General features: G+C 30.7%; 1 protein-coding gene across 2 annotated transcripts in view; it reads right to left on the bottom strand.

Moving 5' to 3' along the window:
- LOC119601901 overlaps positions 1-1,939 on the bottom strand; it is a 75,812-nt gene extending 73,873 nt beyond the window's left edge. For both annotated transcript variants that reach the window (XM_037953136.1, XM_037953138.1), the window contains exon 1: positions 1-1,939. This exon is cut by the window's left edge and continues 754 nt beyond it. In XM_037953136.1, coding sequence (XP_037809064.1) covers positions 1-1,680 — 1,680 coding nt within the window. In that variant the 5' untranslated portion in view covers positions 1,681-1,939.
- Positions 1,940-21,423: the final 19,484 nt, after the last annotated feature.

The raw sequence follows: 21,423 nt of genomic DNA, 5'->3' as shown, positions 1-21,423 counted from the left end.
ATGTGTTAAAATTAAAGTGCTTACTTCGGTAGTTGTTTCTGTGGTAGATGGTAGAAGATATGTGGTTGGTTGTTGATTGATCACAGGTTGGGCTCGGGTTGCTGTGGTTGTTACTGTATATATATGTTTGTTCGTTATATATTTGGTGGGTAATATTATACGTTTTATTGTTGTTGTGGTTGTTGTAGTATATGTTAATATAGAGGCGATTAACGGCGACGTTGTTGATGTGGTTTTAATTTTTTCTTTGTAGGTTTCGGATGGCAGTAAATGTACAAATTTAAAACTCTCATTAGATTTTCGACTATCATTTTCAAAATAGCTTGTCAAATTATCGTTATCTGTAGACACCTTTAAATTTGTCTGATTCTGTAGTTTAAGTTTAACATTATTATTGCCTTCATTCATTGTTATATTATATTCGTTAAGTTTGATTTTGTTTGGAACCATTGAAATTTCCTTCTTGTTTTCGGTGGTAAATTCAGAAGTAATGTTGTTATCATTAGACGGCTGCGGCGTTATGTTGCCAGATTTACTTGGTAGTCGCATTCTTGTCACTTCAAGTGTTGTCGGATTTATTTTTTTGTTTTTAGTATGAGTCGATGTTGTTGGAGATGTTGTATAAGGAGGTGGCTGTAGTCCTGTTTCTGTAGTAGCAGTGATTGTTTTCGTTGTTGTTGAGACTGTAGTATTTGCTATCGTTTGATCAAATATTTTGAGGGGATTTGTCGTTAATTGCTTATGTGCTGTATACTGGCTTTCACGAGTTAAAAAAATTTCTTTAGGATTTAAATATGTTTCAATGTCAGAAATTTCTTTGATTCGTGTTAATTCCGGTTTAGAGGTAGTAGTAGTGGTGTATATATTATTAATTAAATTGTGTCTATTTGTTTGCTTCCTAAAGGCTTCACCAGGTGCTACAAAAATGGATTCGATTTTTGATTGGTTTTGCCTATTATTATCATCCAGCTGGTAATTTGTGGGTTTCCTAAATGGTTCGCCTTGGTTTAATATCTGTGTAGCCTGAAGCGTGTCATTTTCATTTTTTTCGGAATTCATAATCTCATTAATTTCTTCGGCCTTTGGTTCAGCTGAAAACTTTTGTGAACCCTTTGTTGTTGGCGTGGATGTAGTTCTATTTGACTTTATGTCGAACGGTTGTGACTTTGGTATGGAAACTCTTGGTTTAATTCTTGTAAATACAACATCATTTGTAGGTCCATGTTGGGCTTTAGTTGAAAAATTGTGCTTGGCTTCCTTTTCCCGGTTGTTACCTTCTGAAAGTATCCATTGCGAGTTATTAAATTTAATATAATCTTGCGGTTGAGTTTGGGAGACAACTGTGGCTAATGCAGCAGGTGGTAATGTTTGTGGCGAATTCCTTAAGTCTATGGGAACTTGAACTAGGGGGTGGGTAGTTGTTTTAGGAATTATGTGGGCGTCTGCTAATATTTTTGAAGTCTGGTGTAAACGGTTTGGTTTCAGTGTTGATTTTAAATGACGCCTAGTTGTGTCATTCGGTCTAATAGAAGGTGCTGGCATTGGTTTATTGTTATGTGGATTTGTAGTTGGTTTATATTTCAAATTAGCAGAGGCTTCTTGATTTGATTTAACACTTAAAATATTGCTTGAGGCAAATCCTTTCTGATCATGTATTACTTGATCATTAGTCGTTAACATTTTGAAATTGTCCTTTAGTAAGGAAATTTTTCTAACTACATTGTTATTGTCATTTCCAGCAGCTTCCACGTGGTTCCAAGATGGTTCATTTTTTGTATTACAATCGGTGATGTAAAGGCGCCAATCGTATTTAATGGTGTTAAACTAACTTGTACTTGTTGCTCATTCGCAGGTATTGTTATCAATGGCATATATTTATATGTAGGTTTTTCTTGGATTTTCATTTCTTTAACCGAAGCTGGTGGTATTTGACCTTTTACAGCTGTGCCAGCCAGTTGTGGATAATCAAGATCATCTCGATTGAATGTCAACGGTGGTACATTTACATCTACTGTTTGACTAAAAATGTGTTGATCCAAACTAACTTTTTGATGATTTTTCGTCAGAGACTCATTTGTATATGAAACATTTGGTTTTGGGCTAGGAGAACGATTGTAAGGTAAACTTCCCTTGGTTGTGGGAATATGAGAATCTCGACTATTTTGTTGTTTATTTTCTAAAGTGGCCTGTTGAGGATGCATAAGCAATGAAATTGGTTTTTCCTGTTTTATATGCGATGAAGAAAATTTATCTTTCATTTGAGATTCACGTTCTTGCTCTAAATTCCAAATAACTGAAGAACTTATTAATGGTTTTTCGAAAGTAAAATGTGCTCCTTGATCTTTATTACTGTGAGAAGTTGAATATTGGACCGGTTTTTCGTGTTTTATATTATGCCGTTCGGATTGTGAATTCCAAATTAGAGAAGAACTTAATATGGGATTTTCTGGTTTCGATTTCTTGTCTATAATTGCAAAATTTGTCCTTTGATCTTTTTTATGTTCATGAGACGAGAGAGCTGCTACAGTTTTTGTTTGAGTTTCTTGGTCATTTTGCCAATTTGAGCCTACTAATAAACTTGAGAAATTTTCCGGTTGCAATCTGAAATAAGTTGAAGAAGTTTGTGCACCTCTATTTGCCTGCCAGTTTAAATTCAAAGCAGAATTTTGATAGTTTTCTATAGATGATGGATTTTTTTCAAAATGCTCAAAGCTTTTTTTCGGTTTTCCACTGACATTCGTCGTTAATTTAACTAAATTTGCATTAGGCAGCGTACTTGGTTTTAAATCTGCGCTAAATACTTGTGGTATTTGTTGAATTTCTAATATTTCATTATTTTTTAAATCATTATTAAAGCGATAGTAATGTTGTGATCCTCTAATAGTCGTTGCTGGAAAGTTCTGAGGTGAAAGATCCGTTATTTTGTAACTAGAGGAGGAAGGCAATAAATGTGAATGCAAGGTAGAAGTTGATTCAGTAGGAAAATGTGAGCTGGTAGACACTTGTTGTTTATTTCGGGTCTTAGATTTATCTGGAGCTGTTAACATAAGAGATAAGCCAGGCTGAGTATGAAGTGGTATGGATGATTGATGTGTGGGCATAGGTGGTGGAGGTGGCTTGAGTATATTTTTGTTAAAATGTTGTTCGTTTGGAGGCCTCAAACCAAAAGTTGTCTGTTGATTTAGTTTATTTCCATTTACGTTACTAATTCCATTACCTATAGGTATATGATGAGGTCTATGATTAAGTGAAGATGGACTTTTTTTATATGGATGTTGAATTTTATTGTGATAATAAGTCACTTGGAATTGTCGATTATCCAGTGTATAGGCTTTGGAGGTATTTTTATCGTTGTGCAAATTATTGGGAACTTGGACATATTCAATGCCATTTGGCTTACCAACTATAACATCAGAATTAGCCGTTATAATTTCTCCAGGACGTATATATATACCACCATTATGTAAAGGTTGTTCCTGACGAGGAGCTGTTAATGTTGCTAAAGGTATTATGTTTGTATGTTTATCTTCATCATTTAAATTATAATGACTTTCATCTTCATCATCAGTTAGCAACAGAGGCGGTTTAATATGCAAACTTTGTGGTATAAATTCGCTGTAATTAGAAATGTCTTTGATGTGGTTTTTTATTGGTAATTTTTGGACCGGTATATATATGTGTTGATGTGTTGTATCCACCGTTGAATTTATTTTTTTGTTTGCAGATTGTTTACTTTCGATATTTTTAATAGGCTTAATACTTTCCCGATTTGTACCGAAATTATTTTGTAAAATGTCCGCCATTGCATTGAACATTGGTTTTAACGCAGTTAATCTTTGTATCAGTTGATTGGCGGCGGATGTTGTTTGGTCTCCTCCACCATTCAGAGATGAGGATATTTTAACATTTGTGGGTACAATTGTTTGATTACTAGGGGCCTTAACAATTGACAAGATTTGTTCTGAAGGTAAGGAAGCGATGACATTGCTTTCTTCAGCAAGATTTTCCTGATTTTCTGGGTGTTTAACATTTTCGACTAGTGATGGCGACTCCCCTAATTGAAATTCTTCATTAACATCAATGTCACTCTGCGACTGGGTTTGATGTTGTTCCACTGCTACATCAGTGTGTAGTACGGATTCATGATTCAATGTATTCATAAATGATAATGTTGGTGTAGCAGATGGTAAATTACTCTTGTACATTTCCATTGCCGAAATTCTTAAAGTTTGACCATCTTTTAATGTGGCTGTGGTGACAATAATACGATGTCGTTGTTGATTATATTTTTGCCGCTTTAGTTCCATTTTCATTTTCGCCAACAGTTCACTGTTTAAAAGAGTGGCGGGTACACTGTCCGTTATAACATTTTCTATAACACGGGTATAGTAGTTAAATACTGTTGACATGGGTCTAATGCTTACATCCGTTTGGCTAGTTCCCGTTTTAACATAACTATTCAATACCGTTGTTGTATAGTATGTAAACGTAGTTAAAAAAGTTTTAGTAGCATATATGTGTATATCGTTCAGTATTTTCGTCTGATCTATATGATGATCCTCATGTTCATTTTCTTCAGTTGGCAGTAAAGTATCATAGGTTGATAAATTTGAATTCGTATTAAATTTATCGCCAGAATCATCATCATAGGCATAATATGATGTCAGCACTGAAGTACTTTGAGATGGCATATACGATTTCGTTACGACCACTTGAGTTAGATTTCTTTTAACTGTTCGCATTTTGGATTTGTACTTTTCACTGAGAGTGACAGTTACTTCATTGAAGTAGGTATTTGTTTTCAGATTAGAAGTAGCTTTAGTTGTAGGCTGCAAGTAGGCTAGATAATCATGCGGACCAGTTATTGTGTTAACAACAGTGTGCTCGCTAGTCATCACTTGCAAATTATTATTGTTGTCTTGAAAGGTGTTAAAATATGAGTAAGTAGTTGGGAAAATTCCGACTGCTAATTCTGGCGTCTTTTTTATAAATACAAAGAAAAAATAAATAAAAAAATAAATTAATGGGTTTCATATTTTATAACATATTTGTAAACATAACATACATACAAAATACGCAAATGCATTTTTTATGGAGCTTCGTGTGGACTCATGGACAAGATACCGTGAATCAAGAAATTTTAGGCACACCATGGTTTTCAAGATTAATCTGTAAATAACACCGTTTCTTTTCAATCTAATAAAATATGATACCGTTTCATAAGTTGGTCGCTTTATTGATCATCAACACAAATACATATATTTCATATTTATTATTTGCAACAAATTATGCTAAAAAAAACTGAATAATCAACATAAAGCCATCTAAAAAAAAACTTTGAGCACAAAAGAGATAAGTTTTGACTTGTATACATTTAATATTTGGCAGGGCATCCATTAGCCTGAGTAATTGCTTCTAAGCGGCGAGGCATACTTCTTACTGGGATACATGTCTTACACGGTGCACTATGGTTACAAATCGATTTTTTTTTTGGCATAAATTAAAATAATCATGCCAGAGCTTTTAATTTCTGTATATTTAATTGTAACGCCCACTAAATGGAAGTATCTTAACTGAAATTATTAATTTCATTGTACTCAAAATAAAACTTTACTAATAAAATGACTGCATAGACCTGGTCCACACTAGTAAACTATTGCTAAGAAACTTTTTCTTAATTCTCTTTTGAAGTTTCCTTAATGTCCACACATAGAAACTTTTGTTTCAGAAACTACGTATTAATTGCATTGATTTGTTGTTGTACGGCGAGAAGAATAACTGCCGGTCCACACTATGAAACTTTTTTTGGGAAATTTTTGATTTTGCGTGAGAGAGAAAGAGAAAGAATATCATTCATCTCTCTCGCAGTACGGAGTTTCAGTACTCGGAAACTTGTTTACAACAAATCAATGCAATTAATACGTAGTTTCTGAAACAAAAGTTTCTATGTGTGGACATTAAGGAAACTTCGAAAGAGAATTAAGAAAAAGTTTCTCAACAAAAGTTTCCTAGTGTGGACCAGGTCTAACAAAACAAAACAAGTTTCCGAGTACGAGAAACTCCGTACCGCGAGAGAGATGACTGATATTCTTTCTCTCTCACGCAAAATCAAAAATTTCCCAAAAAGAGTTTCCTAGTGTGGACCGGCAGATACTAAAAAGTATGCTAACTGTCAAATTGATATTATGGATTTTGACAGACAGCGTATATTAAAGTTCATAAATAAAAAACTATCAGCTGTGCTCTCTCATTCACCTACATAAATTCGGCTTTCTCAAAATTTTGTTGTTATATTTCTGTGTGGATTTTAAAAAAGTTGCTTACTGCCGGTCAACACAAGGAAACTTTTTTTTGGGAAACTTTTGATTTTGCGTGAGAGAGAAAGAGAAAGAATATCATTCATCTCTCTCGCGGTACGGAGTTTCTTGTACTCACTCTATTTCAGAATTCTTCCGAGTTTTGGATATGAAATTTTACGAATTCTAGTCTCTTTTTTTGTTTTTGTCAGAAAGAAATGGCTTACGGCGGGACCTCTTCCACGTTTTCTTTAAAACTTTGTTTAATTTGTTCGCACAATTTCACAGCGGAAATCTGTTACAATAAGTAAGCGACCACATCTGCTTTCAAAATCTAAATATTTAGTTTTTTAATAGTGCTTAATAATATTTCTTAAACTGGTATAAAGCCTCTGTACGATGGCACCAAATAATAACAATAATTTTACGGAGATCTAAGGAAATTTCAGAACGGCTGTTTTTGCTAGAATTTAATATAAACAAGTTAGAGTGCTATATTCGGCTGAACCGAATCTTAAATACACTCCACCCGCTAAATTTATATTAATACTCTTTTAATTGATCAAATATTTATAGAAATAAGTTTTCTCATGCCTTAAATAGAAAAACCCCAAGATTTAAACAGCTTAAATCTGTATTACAAACGCCATTTTCTTTCATATTTTTAAAGCGCCCTAAGATATGCTTTAGCGATACTAGGGCAGGACCTAGTATGGCAGATATGACCAATTATGGACCGATCGTAAAAAATCTTTAAGAAACATTTCTGTATATATATAGAAATATTTCAGTAAAATTTTGTATCTATATCGTAATTTAGTAATAAACACACATTAGTTTAAGTGATTTTCGGAAGGGAACCTTGTATCGCACACATATTATGAACCGATCGTGAAAAAAATTTTAAAATATAATTTTTGTATACAAAACTAATATTTGTGCAAAATTTTCTATCAATAGCTTTATTTGGTAATGAGTAATGTGCATTTAAAAGATTTTCGTAAGAGGACTTTGTATGGGAGCTATGACCAATTATGTAACATTAATATATATATAGACACAATTTTGGCTAAATTCTGTATCTATATCATTATTTGGTAATGAATATTGTGCATTAAGTGATTTTCTTGTATGGGAGCTATGACCAAATATGGACCGATTGTGAAAAAATTTTATAGTGTGATTTGTGTATATAAGAGCAATATTTGTGCCAAATGTATGTATATCAATATTTCGTAATGAGTTATGTGCGTTTAACTGATTTTTGGGAGGGAACCTTGTATGGCACCTATGACCAAATATGAATCGATCTTGAAAAAATGTTGAAATAATATTTCTGTGTACAAAAATAGTATTTATGACAAAATTTTTTATAAATATCACTATTTGGTAATGAGTTCAGTAAGTGTTTTTCTGAAGGCACCTTGTATGGGAACTATGACCAATTATGGATCGATCGGAAAAAAATTTCACAGTAATATTTCTGTACATAAGAGAAATACTTGTACCTAATTCTATATGGATATCTTAATTTAGTAATGAGTTATGCGCGTTTAAGTAATTTTCGGTAGAGGACTTGTATGGGAGCTATGTGCAATTATGGACCGATCCAGAAAATTTCTTCTCTATATGAATTTTATTGGCATAGAATTTTAATTTGTAAAATTTTGTTAAGATATCAACATTATGAGGGAAGTTATTAACAATAAACTTATTTTCCGGAAATATGTACTTTCGTATGGGAGGTATAAGAAATTGTGGACCGATTCCGGAAATTTTCATAGGAATAAAGTTCTCATGTAAAAACAAATGTATGATGATTTTTATGGAATTATTTTGCATAGTTTTAGTGAAAATTACATCAGAATGTAAAAAATGCTTATTTTTTCGAAGTTGTTTTAAATTTTGATTCATAACTTTTCCCGATGTAAACCGATTTTGCTCATTTTCGATACCAAACTGCCTAGGACAATAGGGAATACTGGCCAAATTTCAATAATTTATTTCACTTCGTTTTTACGTGAGCACAGACGTTACACAGACAGACAGACGGATGGACGGACAGACGGATATAGATAAATCGACTCAGAATTTCATTAGGACCAAGAATATATATACTTTGTTGGGTCTCAGATGAATATTTCTTGGTGTTACACACGGAATGACAAACTTATATATACCCTCTATCAAAACTGATGGTGGTGGAGAGTATAAAAATAAATGTTGACATTTAAAACTGGCTAATTAGTAAAATAAAACGTGCCTAAACTTTTTGTACGTGGGTTTATGAGAATGGTCAATTGAATTAACCTGCTATTAAACGATATCAAAATTATTTCTTAAAGTTAAGACGAAAAAAATTATTGGCAGTTCATTCTTGAAAATCATAGTGTGCATAAATTTTTTGGTTCACTGGATTTACACATTTAAAAACCATTTAAGAATTTTGCATATTTTTTTCATAGCACCATCCGACGCTCAAAATTAGATACGTTCCAGATAATATAAGTCTGAAACTAGAGATTAAATGAAGCAAAACTGCGTGGACAGTTTTTTTTTATTTCGTGATCCAGTTCCCTTGTAAAAGGACTTCAAAATTTTAAGAAGCGCATAAAAAAATTATGAATACTTCTGCTTACCCTACTATGCAAAATTTGATGTCAAATAACTAATAAGAGTTGTAAAATATTTTGTGTTATTTTTTTTTATTGTGTCAGGATCAAAAGATATCAAAAATGGCCTCAAAATTGTTTTTCTGAAAAAAAAAATATTGAATACCTAAATAGATATTAAAGGATAAACATTTTAAAGACATTTTTGACATCTTTTTATCCTGACAAAATATTTCCCAACTCTTCTTGTTCTGTTGAGATCAAGTTTGGCATTGTGTGAGTAGTAGAAGTATTTTAAAATATTGTTGGAAAAATATACTTCCCTAAAATTTGAAGTCCTTTAAGAAGGACACAGGATCACGAAATGAAAAACTAAAAACTCAGTATTTCTCGATTAAATGTATAGTTTCAAACGTATATCATCCGGTTCATATCTAACGATTTTTTCTCTTTTGTCGAACGGTGTAATAAGTAAGCATAATTTTGCATAATATGTCATGTATTTAAGGCATATTTAACGTTTTTAGCGCATATTTTGATAAGTTTAGCTTTATTTTTATATATTTTTGTTTAATGTTAAGAAAAATTTACTTTTTCAAAATTTAATTTTACAGCCCGTTTCAAAATTTTTTGTTTGGAATGTGGCCACCTATAAAACTATTGTTAAAATTGTATTACGTGGGCCGCTTGGAAGAGGGCCAGGTGAAATCCTGGACCATTTTCAATACCAAACTTTTAAAAGAAGGAATATTTGTGAATATGAATGAATATTTACAGACAGACGGACGGTGGAAGTATTATTAATCATGTTACAAATTATGAAGAAACAGACAATTGAACAATTGTTTTTATTATTAAGGTAAATTTGTTCGTTACTATAATACTTACCCTTGTTAAGGTTACGCCAACTGTTTGACTTGGAGAGATTTTTGGATAATTTCTTTCTTCCGTAGCTATATTCGAAATTACCTTCTCTCGACTTTCAACCGTAGTGCGTCCATCCTGGACATATGTTGTTCGGTATGTGTACGTCGTTAAGCAAGTTTTTGTGATAAAGTGATTGGTATGGAAAGGTATATTAAAGTTTAACTAAAATAAAAAATTAAATATTATATACATACATTATGGTGTGTGGTTTGCATGTTTTTTAATATTCTAATAATCACATTAAACTTTTGTATATTTCAAAAAAAAAAAACGGTTAGAAAAATTCTTTGTTACATTGGAAAGAAAATGCAAAAACGATTTAAATTTTTGTAGAATTAGGAATATGTATTTTACACAATTTTTTTAACCAAAATTTTGCCATAGTACAAAAATTATTTAATGTTTTACTGATTTGTTTCAATTAAATGTTGGTAAAATTTATTTTTTTATTTTGCAAAAGAAAAGATCAACGTTGATTACCACCTTTACAACATGACATTTCGCATATAAACGATAAATTTTTAATAAGTAATTTTAATCCATTTTTCTGTGTTTTTAAATATTGGTCTAACGTAAACCAAAACATTAATTTAAATATATAATTACACGAATTGCTTGAGACAATACTAATTAAAATTTGAAAAAAATTATGTAAATAAAATAAAAAAAATTAAAACAAATGTTTTTATTTTCCTTTGTTATAATATTATCTTATACCATGACATAAGTGTCAAAATCATGCTCTATTCGACTATGTGCTCGTAGAGAACCGCAAACGCAGATGTATAGTGGCGAGTAAAAGTGTATTCATGTTGGCAAAATTTTCTAATAAAAAGTCCATAAAATTTTTTCTATATTTGTTATACTACATTTTATAAAAAAAATCAATTACAACTCTGGTTATCGTGCACGATCACAAGTGTAAATTTATTATGTACCTTTTGTTTTCCTCGAGCTTTTCTTTGATATCGATCTCTTTTCTATAGAATCGCAATTTAAGGACGTAATAGTTAAATCTCATTAATTTGAAAGTGGATTTATTAGGCATAAAAAGCAAATTCAACTAAATATAAGAGGTTTGGATACCTTTGTCCTGTATAAAATAATGCGTTTATTAAAAATGCTTTAAAGTTTCCAAAATTTGATTTATAAATCAATTTAATCAATGTAAAGAAAGTTTTTAATAAATTGTCTACAAAAAAAAATACTGAAAATCTGAAGGAACATGTTTGATGCCCCGCTGTGGAACCATTTAAAAAAAAAAACTACCCAGTGAAGTATCTGAGGAAGTTGGAAGAAAGTTATGGACTTTTAATAATTGATATGTTTTAAATAATAAAAATGTTAAATGACAAATTTCATAAAATAATAAAAATTTTAGGGGTTTTTCTAGCAGTCGTAAAAATCAGCGAGAAGTTTTTAAAAAAATATGTAGAAGTATTTTTATATAACTACGTACTTTTATATACATACATATGTACATAAGGGTGTTCCGTTTCAATGTACTAAATACGAGAAAAAGAAGAGATCCTCAGTTCCCTATCTGCGATTGAAAATCTTGATCTCAGTAAAATATGTACATTGCAACGACGTATTTTCCACCTTATGCTGGGGTAGAACTCGCGGCTCTTAGGGTTCGTTCTGCAATCTTTTCGAATTGGGTGTCAAAAAATTCCGTAATTTTGAGCTTATCGCGGGAAAAATAATTAAAATTTTTGTTAGTGTAGTTGTGGTCCGCAGAATGACTTTTATTGTATTATAAGAGGCATATAAATTTGAAAAAAAAAATTCTAAAAAATTGTGAAGTGGACTAAACCAAATGCTAAAAATTACGACAATTTTGACACCCATTTTGATAAAAAGCGAAAACAATCTCCAATTCTCCAACCTACTAAAAATCAAATATTCTACAAAAAATTTTAAATGATTTTTTACCGTAATCAGCTCAAAATTACGGAATTTTTGAGACCCATTTCGAAAAAATCTAAAATATTTTATTTTTCAAAAATTAAACTGAGTTCAGGAATTTTAATCGCTGGTAGGAAACTTAGGACCATTCCAAAAACATTATGTTTTATTTTCCTCGTGTTCAGTATATTAATACGCATCGACTGAGTGTTATTCCTACATGAAATTCTTAAAAAGGCTGTTGCTCGGGACACTCTAATGTACATAGGTACATATAAGAACGCTTCCATTAAGAAAATTATAAGTTTGAAAAACGCGTTTTCGGTCAGAATGATAAAATGATAGAGAATTTTTTTGCTTCATAATATCAGTAGACATTTCGGCCAAATATGTGTAAGTATATGAGTTAATTTTTTTTAATTTTCTGAAGTTAATTAAGTGGACTTTTTATTTATTTTAATTTCGTTCCTCATAGAGCTTAGTAGAGAGATTTTGGTTGATATAAAACTTGATTATGTCATATTTCAGTGCTATACTGGCATTTTAAAGTAAGGGGAGATTGTATGAGAGGTAGGGTAAACTTTGGACCAATCGCCATAAAAGTTGGTAGATAAGTTTTGGTTAACGTGAAACATGATTATGTAAAATTCGTTCGCGTTAAAGTAATTTCCTGAATCGGGAATAGGGACAATTATGAACCGTTCATTATACAATTTGGTAGAGATTTTGCATGGTATAAAGATTTTGCATGGTATAAAACTCGATCATGAAATTTGGGAGAACGAAAAAGGTAGAAGTAAAACTAGTTATGATGAATTTCATCGCTGTACTTGTCAGTAATGAACTTAAAATTCATTTTCTGAAGGGGAGGTAGGGTCAATTATGAACCGATCCTCATAAATTTTGGTAGAATGGTTTTGTTAAATGGAATGTTTTTGTTATTTACATACATATGTCAAATTTCGTCGTGGTGTTTTTAAGTCAGCAATGAACATTAAAGAAATTTTCTGACGGGTTATTTCTATTAGGTTAGGACCAATTATGGACCTACATATTTCTGCCATACTTTATCTCTGCTGCAGAATCTTTTTCTATTTTAACTCTTGCATATTTGTGACTTATTTTATATGAATTGTGATCAGTGATCAGTTTATAAACGATAATGTTGTACAATGGTTATTATTAAAAATTCTTTATTAAAAATGTAATTAATATTTAATTGTCGGCACTCGTAATAACATATTAAGTCTAAAGAGATATAGACTAGACACTAGGCCAAGGGAAATAGACACATTCAATACAAAAGCCGAAAAATACAATTTTTTAACTCATAAAAATGTAAGAACAACAAAAATATATCTTCAGCATTGAAGAAATTAGATTAGGTATTTAATTACCTGTTGGATTGATTCATTCACAGCAATATTATCATCCCCCGAAGTTAGCGATGATGGAAATAGAAGTATCATCATTTGATTTTTGATCGTGCTAGCAGCTAAAGTCATCGGTTTGTTACTATACTGCTGTATTTGGCTATTTGAAAGGTCTGGGACAATATGGTCGGGTGTTTTCGTTTTATCACCAGCTATAATAACCTCAACACCGTTAGACATTATGCGTGTGGCTAGATTGTAACGAGCTTCATCAATATCATCGCTTTTACTTTGCTCATTGTTGTCATTATTATCCACGTCGTATCTATAGTCATACGAAGTCTTCAATGGAGTTGAGTCGCGTTGAATAAATGTATCAGCCTTTGGCGCCTCTTGACCAGAGTCAAAATGTTCAAACTGTTTGGATTCTTGTGAAGCTAAAAGCATTTACAAATGTATATTGATATATGTTTGAATTTCCTGCTACACAAACCTTATAATTTCAAAAACTCTTACCACTTTATGACCCAAAAACCAAAATGTTATAAATAATATGTACATACATTTATATGCAGTTGTAAAAAAGACAATTGAATCACTGGTGGCTAACTAGTTATAAATATACCTACATAAATATGTATTTGCACATAAATACATATAATAGATTTCTGCGAATTATTTTAATTAAATATTTATTAATACTGAACGCTAGAGGAAGAGAGAATAATATTTGCATCCACCCAAAGTCCAATTATCCAACGAAGATAATATTCTTCATAACCATGCCACAGTGGGGCAGAATGGAATTTTTTTGGAAATAAATCTGGCATTTCTAAACGGCTGATCCGATCGGGATAAAATTTGGCGTGAGCGTAGCCAAGGAGTATTCGAGTTTAAGTTTTGAAGATGAACACTGCAGATGCCCCAGGGACGGCGCTGTGGCGGCTCAAAGTAGGGTACCTACGACATGTAAAATTTTCAAACTCGTGCCATTTTCTTGTTTTTCACCCAAATACAAAGATTTTTATATATTCTGAAAGCGCTCGACGAAATCTTGAAAAAACATGCTTGGACATACTTATCTCTTATAATATCCGAGTTATAGGCATTTAAAAATTTAGTGATACAAAATTTACCATATCTTGGTCCGCCTTTTTTTGAATACCGGGCGTAATTTTGGACCAAATGGACTCAATTTTTTCTTGTTGTTAGACAACAAAATTTCCAATAATATACAAAAAATTTCAGATCAATATCATTTACAGATCCAAAAATATACGTTTTTTAATTTAAAAATTCAAAAAATTTTAGATTTTTGCCGTTTTTTTTGCCAAAAATGTGTCTTAACTCTTTTATTAATAAAATAAAATTTTCTTTAAGAACATATAACAATTTTATAGTTTTCTAAGGTATCTTTACGCAGAACGCTTTGGCGTAAAAAACTTGTCCTATTTTTTGAAAATTTTGCCACTGCGTCCTTCCGAATATGACCTATTTTTTATCAAAACTTCAACTTTGGGCGACATGTTCTAAAATCCCAAAGCTGGGATCAGAAAACTGAAAGCAGTTTTGGAAACCTCAATATGTTTTCTATTTACTCCAAAAGTATTTTCCCAGCCCTGAAAGAAATGTGGACCCTATGGGCAAAAAAGTAAAAAAATCCCATTTTTGGGATTTTCATTCCTCTTTTTGGGAATTGCGGGATGCCCTTTGACCTTTTCAATTTTTTTTTTGCATTTTATTATTTGAAACGACAAATTTAACAAGCGTTGAAAATTTCATTGAGTTTTGTTCATAAATAAAGATTTTGTCATATATTACATATTTGTTTAATTTCTAAAACTATGATTTATATCAAAATTTTAATAGGGTCGCAGATAGCTACAACAATTTAGTCCATATTTATCCCTTAATATCATTTTTTAGTTAGATATGGAAATTCTCGACCCTTTACAAAAAATTTCAAGCCAATATCTCAATTACATTCAAAAATATGTTCATTTAAACCTGTGTCCTTTAATTTCATCTTTTTCATATTTTAGTATTAAGTATGACAGAACATATTTAAATCTTATATTTACCTATTTTCTATTTGTTTGCTTATCCTTATAATTGAAAGGTCCTATTATGCTTAAATTTTCAAAAATTTATAACTATTTTTTACCTAATTTTTTTCGACAGATCATTTCGTTCTGTTTCGTTTATGATCATGTAGGTAAAAATATACAGGTAATGATAATTTTGATTCATTCACTAATAAGAAATATCAATGACTGAATTACAGGTTATAGTAAATAGTCCTAAATGTTAATAGGTAGATAATTCGTAATTTTTTACTTTGGAATAACTGTATCGGAAATGACAAGAATTGGTATATAAGTAAACTTCTTAGATTTTAAGTACCATATTTAATAAATCTACAATGAAGATTACATTAAAGTACGAAGAGTTGTGTTCCGTTTTATGGAGTGTATCTTCAAAAGGGCCAGAAAGAATTGAAGACATTTCAAATTATATAAAAACTACATATAGTAGAAAAGTAGACAAAACAGGCATATCAAAAATTGAAAACTTTTTAAAACTTTTTGATGTAAAAAGTAAGTCTGTGGATGGAAATCAAAAGAAATTTCGATTAAAATTATGTAGTTGGATGGAAAATACTACGGAAATCTCAACTTACAACACATCAACAGGAGCGCCTTGCAAGTCATACGAAGACTTATGTTCAAGGTCAAAAAAAAAAAGAGGGTCACACAAAAACTTTTTTCAATCTCAAATGAGGAAATTGCTGATATATTTAACGAAATGCTGAAAAAGAAAAACCAAATATTAAGGAAAGCTCTGCATGAAAAAGGACACATTATCATACAAGGCGATCCAGGAAAAAAACAAACTATCCTACCATCACCTATTGCTGTTAATGATGTGGAAGCTTGTATTGATATATCATCTTTGCTCGAAAACACAGCATCAAGAATTGTGTCAGACTTTTCAGAAGACCAACTAAGGAAAATTCATAACTGTGATGTTGTCTTAATGTGTAAGTGGGGATGTGATGGTTTATCAGCACTTCCAGAATACAAACATGCTTGTGGAAGTCGGACATTAGCAGACTACAAAAGTGTATTTATGTCATCATTAGTGCCATTACGAATTCGTTCATATTCCCTTAATCCATCATCGTCAAGCATCGGAAATTCATTTGAAGATATATGGATCAATACAACTCCGGGTTCAAAAAATTTTTGTAGACCCATTGGATTTGAATATATAAAGGAGTCAAAGAAAACAACAAAAGATTTAGTGGAATATTTAAAAGATGAAATAAATGCACTGGAGCCCATTTGCATAAAAATAAAGGAATTCTCTATTAACGTATCATATCAGCTAAGCTTAACAATGATTGATGGAAAGGTCAGCAATGCCATAACAGAAACTTCTTCCTTCTGGAGATGCTCAATATGTAATAAGAAAAAGTCGCAATTCTCAAATATAAACAAAAGCAGAAGTATTAATTAAGAAGTCCTGTCTTTCGGAATTTCACCACTTCATGCCAGAATAGATTTTTGGATTACTTTTTACACATAGCATACGACCACAAATATAGAAGCGTGCCAGAGAATCTTACTAAATCAACAAAAAATAATGAAGAATTGAAAGAACTGAGAGCTGCGGAAAAAAGGAGAATCCAAGAAGAATTTAAAGTTCAGATGGGATTAAACATCGACAAACCACTTCCAAGTTGCGGTAGTACAAATGGTAATACGGCGAGAAGGTTTTTTCGTGATTTTGAAATTACTTCAAAAATAACTGGAATCGACAAGGAGTTGCTTCGAAGAGTTAACACTATTTTAATGGCACTGAATAGTAAACATAAAATTAATGAAAATCGATTTGGGGAATATACATCTGAAATTTCTAAATTACTTGTATCTCTGTATCCATGGAGGGAACTAACACCAACAGTACACAAAGTATTGTGTCATGGTCAAATAATAATTGAATCGAATGTTCTTCCACTTGGAGAGTTAACAGAAGAAGCCCAGGAAGCGAGGAATCGAGATTTTAAGCATGTTCAACTATTCAGCTCAAGAAAATGCTCCAGGAAATCACAGAATGAAGATATTTTTAATAGTTAATTTCTATCTTCTGATCCTGTTCTTTCAACTATGCGAAAAAGATGGATTTGTTATGAAACTCTATCATCTCAAAACAAGGAAGATTTAAAGGACTTATATTACCTTCTGGATATGTATACCGATATGACAGATTATTTTATAGAAAATAAGTAGTGTTAGGAATTAACTATATAATTAGGTTGTAAGAATTAATTGTATTATGTTTAAGATAAACAGTTCAAATAAAAATAGCTATTATACTAACTGATGATATTGTATTAAATTGTGTTTTATGTTTCGGTGGGCGGGAAAGGTGGTTTGTGTGGGGTGATTTAGGTGTTGTTGTGCGTGGCTCATAATAAAATTATAATTTTTTTATTGTATATACAATGTTATAGTCTTTAATAAATTAATTAACTAAATAATTTTTAAAAACTGTCCAAATATTTTATTCAACACCAAATGTATATTCTGTCATACTTAATACTAAAATATGAAAAAGATGAAATTAAAGGATACAGGTTTAAATGAACATATTTTTGAATGTAATTGAGATATTGGCTTGAAAATTTTTGTAAAGAATCGAGAATTTCCATATCTATTAAGGGATAAATATGGACTAAATTGTTGTAGCTATCTGCGACCCTATTAAAATTTGGATATAAATCATAGTTTTAGAAATTAAACAAATATGTAATGTATGACAAAATCTTTATTTATGAACAAAACTCAATGAAATTTTCAACGCTTGTTAAATTTGTCATTTCAAATAAGAAAATGCAAAAAAAAAAAAAATGTAAAGGTCAAAGGGCATCCCGCAATTCCCAAAAATAGGAATGAAAATCCAAAAAATGGGATTTTTTACATTTTTGCCCATAGGGTCCACATTTCTTTCAGGGCTGGGAAAATACTTTTGGAGTAAATAGAAAACATATTGAGGTTTCCAAAACTGCTTTCAGTTTTCTGATCCCAGCTTTGGGATTTTAGAACATGTCGCCCAAAGTTGAAGTTTTGATAAAAAATAGGTCATATTCGGAAGGACGCAGTGGCAACATTTTCAAAAAATAGGACAATTTTTTTATGCCAAAGCGTTCTGCGTAAAGATACCTTTTAGAAAACTATAAAATTGTTATATGTTCTTAAAGAAAATTTTATTTTATTAATAAAAGAGTTAAGACACATTTTTGGCAAAAAAACGGCAAAAATCTAAAATTTTTTGAATTTTTAAATTAAAAAACGTATATTTTTGGATCTGTAAATGATATTGATCTGAAATTTTTTGTATATTATTGGAAATTTTGTTGTCTAACTAACAAGTAAAAATTGAGTCCATTACGCCCGGTATTCAAAAAAAGGCGGACCAAGGTATGGTAAATTTTGTATCACTAAATTTTTAAATGCCTATAACTCGGATATTATAAGAGATAAGTAGTATGTCCACGCTTTCAGAAAATATAAAAATCTTTGTATTTGGGTGAAAAACAAAAAAATGGCACGAGTTTGAAAATTTTACATGTCGTAGGTACCCTACTTTGAGCCGCCACAGCGCCGTCCCTGGCGCATCTGCAGGGTTCATCTTCATTCTGCCCCACTGTGCCATGTAGCATGGTAAAAAATACCCTATTCATTCGTCGACTCTAAAGTGGCTCCGACAAAATTTGAGGACTCTAACTGTTATATCATCTCAGATATACTTATTTAATATTTTCTTAATATGGGCGTGGCTCCTCGCCCACTTGAATTTCAAAATTTTCACAGGAATACACTGTCCAAGAAAATCGGTTCAGCCGTTTAGTAGTTTATAAACTTCAAATAAAAAGGCAGTAAGAAATCAAACGTATTTTTGAAATGTATTTCAAATTTAAAAAAGGCTAGAGGTAAGCTTGAAACTAAAAATATTTTTAAACGTATTTCAATTATTATTTATTATTATTGTCATACATATTTCAAACCCTAATTATAATGCTAACTATTGCAAAATTCATATATTTTTTTTACATCACCTGAAATTAAAACATTTATACATACATTTTAGCATATTTTCCTTTATATATCCGATTATTTCTCCTATATTTAGAGGTTTATCGCTCCCTAGCTGTAGATAAAATGTTCTGTTTTTATTTTTCTAAAAAAATTTACTTTTTGAAAGCAAATTTTCTAAGTTCAATTAAAACAAAACTTTGAAAATTGTATAAATATCACACATTATATTTTTTTAAACGTTTTTTGAAATTATCATTTTTATTTCAAAGGCTAAACTTTAAAATTTGAAAACAATTTGAAAAATACATTATTTAGTTAAGAAATTTTTCAAAAATATTCACAGGTTTGAATCGATGTTTATTGGGTACAAACATACAAACACACATTTATTTATATATATATTAATTCATGACAGAAATTGACTTTCGAAAAGATTCCATACGGTTTAAACCGGGAAATCACTATAATATTAAGGACTAATTGAAAGTAAATTGAAAAAAAAATTATAATTGAATCATTCAGAATTGTATATAACTTTAAATGCAATTGCTAAAGTCGTAAAAATATTGGATTTTTTTATTTTTGACTAGCTTATTAACTGTATATTTTATCAACTTGTCTATTAAACGTCTATAGTAATATAGTTTAATATAGAAGACAACGAAGTATGAAAACGACTGAAAATATCTTTCATATTTTTAGGACTGTGATTTATTCATGGTGATTGATAATTCACTGGTTAATTCTGTGACTGAAATCATCAAATTTTAGTTACTTGCAATGTCGTTGGCGATCCAGCTTCTGTATAATATACAAAATAAATTGTTATCTTTTCAATACACATATACTTCTGAACTGGAATATAAGAAGAAATTGTAGAGGACAACACCCCAATTTTTAATGTAGAATTATTTTGAAATGAAGACCCACAAAACTGAAACGTGATTACAATCACGGGATCAGGTTCAGTGTTTTTAAAAGTTCTGATTTAAAAATCATGTTCGATTTTGTTTACAAAGATTTGATTCAGACCTTCAAATATTTACCCAGGACACAAATTTTTATTTAGTTTGAAAGGAGGATGTATATATGTACATCAAGTCAGAAGAAATACACCCAGGCCTCTATCGGGCCTGTTGTGCTCTCTTTTACCAGTGCCTCAGGTGGGAATCGAACCGAATTTTTAAAAACGGTATCTTAGAATGAACTAAAATTTTATTTTCGGTAGGAACAACATTGCATTATTTGTTCGTACAAACACATTAAAAATGGTATATCAAAGTCTATATATAAAAAACTATCAACTGTTCTCTCATGTTCTCCTACATTAATTCGGCTTTCTCAAAATTTTGTTGTTGTATTTCTGTGTGTATTTTAAAAACGTCGCGCACAGACCTTGCTTCGACAAATGCTGATCAGCAACTGATTTGATTTTGTTTTTCAAGTTGAGAGCAAACCAACTGATATTGCTCATTATAAAAAGAAGAAGAATTAAACCTATAGTGTATGTGTATCAACTTAGCGTCAGCAGAATTTTCTTACCCTATCACGCGTGCTATGTAATGGCAATATTGAGCTCCTCTGATTTATGCCGATTGGTAACTACTGTCTGTGGCATAAGTTATCAAATAACCGTTACATGCTTACATACTAAAAATAATTTAATTTTGTACAAGGCGAATTTATTATAAGGTGGTGCTGATTATTATTCCATATAAAAAACTTTTATCACACATATATTTTTTTTTGAAGTTTATAAACATTTTCAGTAAAAATTTAAGTAGGTATAAAGATGAAGTAAGTGCCAAGTGTATACACCCTGTGTTGGAGTGTGAATTTGAAAAGCAAAATCAAATTGCCAGATACAAAATTAAATTGGAATCGAAAAGATTATTTTGCTTTTTCGCATTCGGTAAAAATAATCTGGTCACGTTAGTCATATAAATAGTATGTACTAAGTAAATATTGTAAGTCAAAAGACGATTCTATTGCTTTAATAATAACTGCATATTCTGAATCAAAAAATATTAATAGAAATTGTTACTGTTTTGTGAAAAATATTTTTATTGAAAAATAATAATAAACATAAAGCAAAATTAATAAAATAATAAAAAAAACTATTACAATATGACTTCAATTGTTCAAAATGAAAAATATATACAAAAACAACAAAATAATAAAATATATGTAACAATTATGTTTTTCT

Source organism: Lucilia sericata, unplaced genomic scaffold (genome assembly GCF_015586225.1).
Source record: "Lucilia sericata isolate MDLA Ls3-8-SP2 unplaced genomic scaffold, ASM1558622v1 Contig000198F_arrow, whole genome shotgun sequence".
Taxonomy (NCBI): Eukaryota; Metazoa; Arthropoda; class Insecta; order Diptera; family Calliphoridae; genus Lucilia; species Lucilia sericata.
This window is presented reverse-complemented; position numbering and strand designations above follow the sequence as displayed.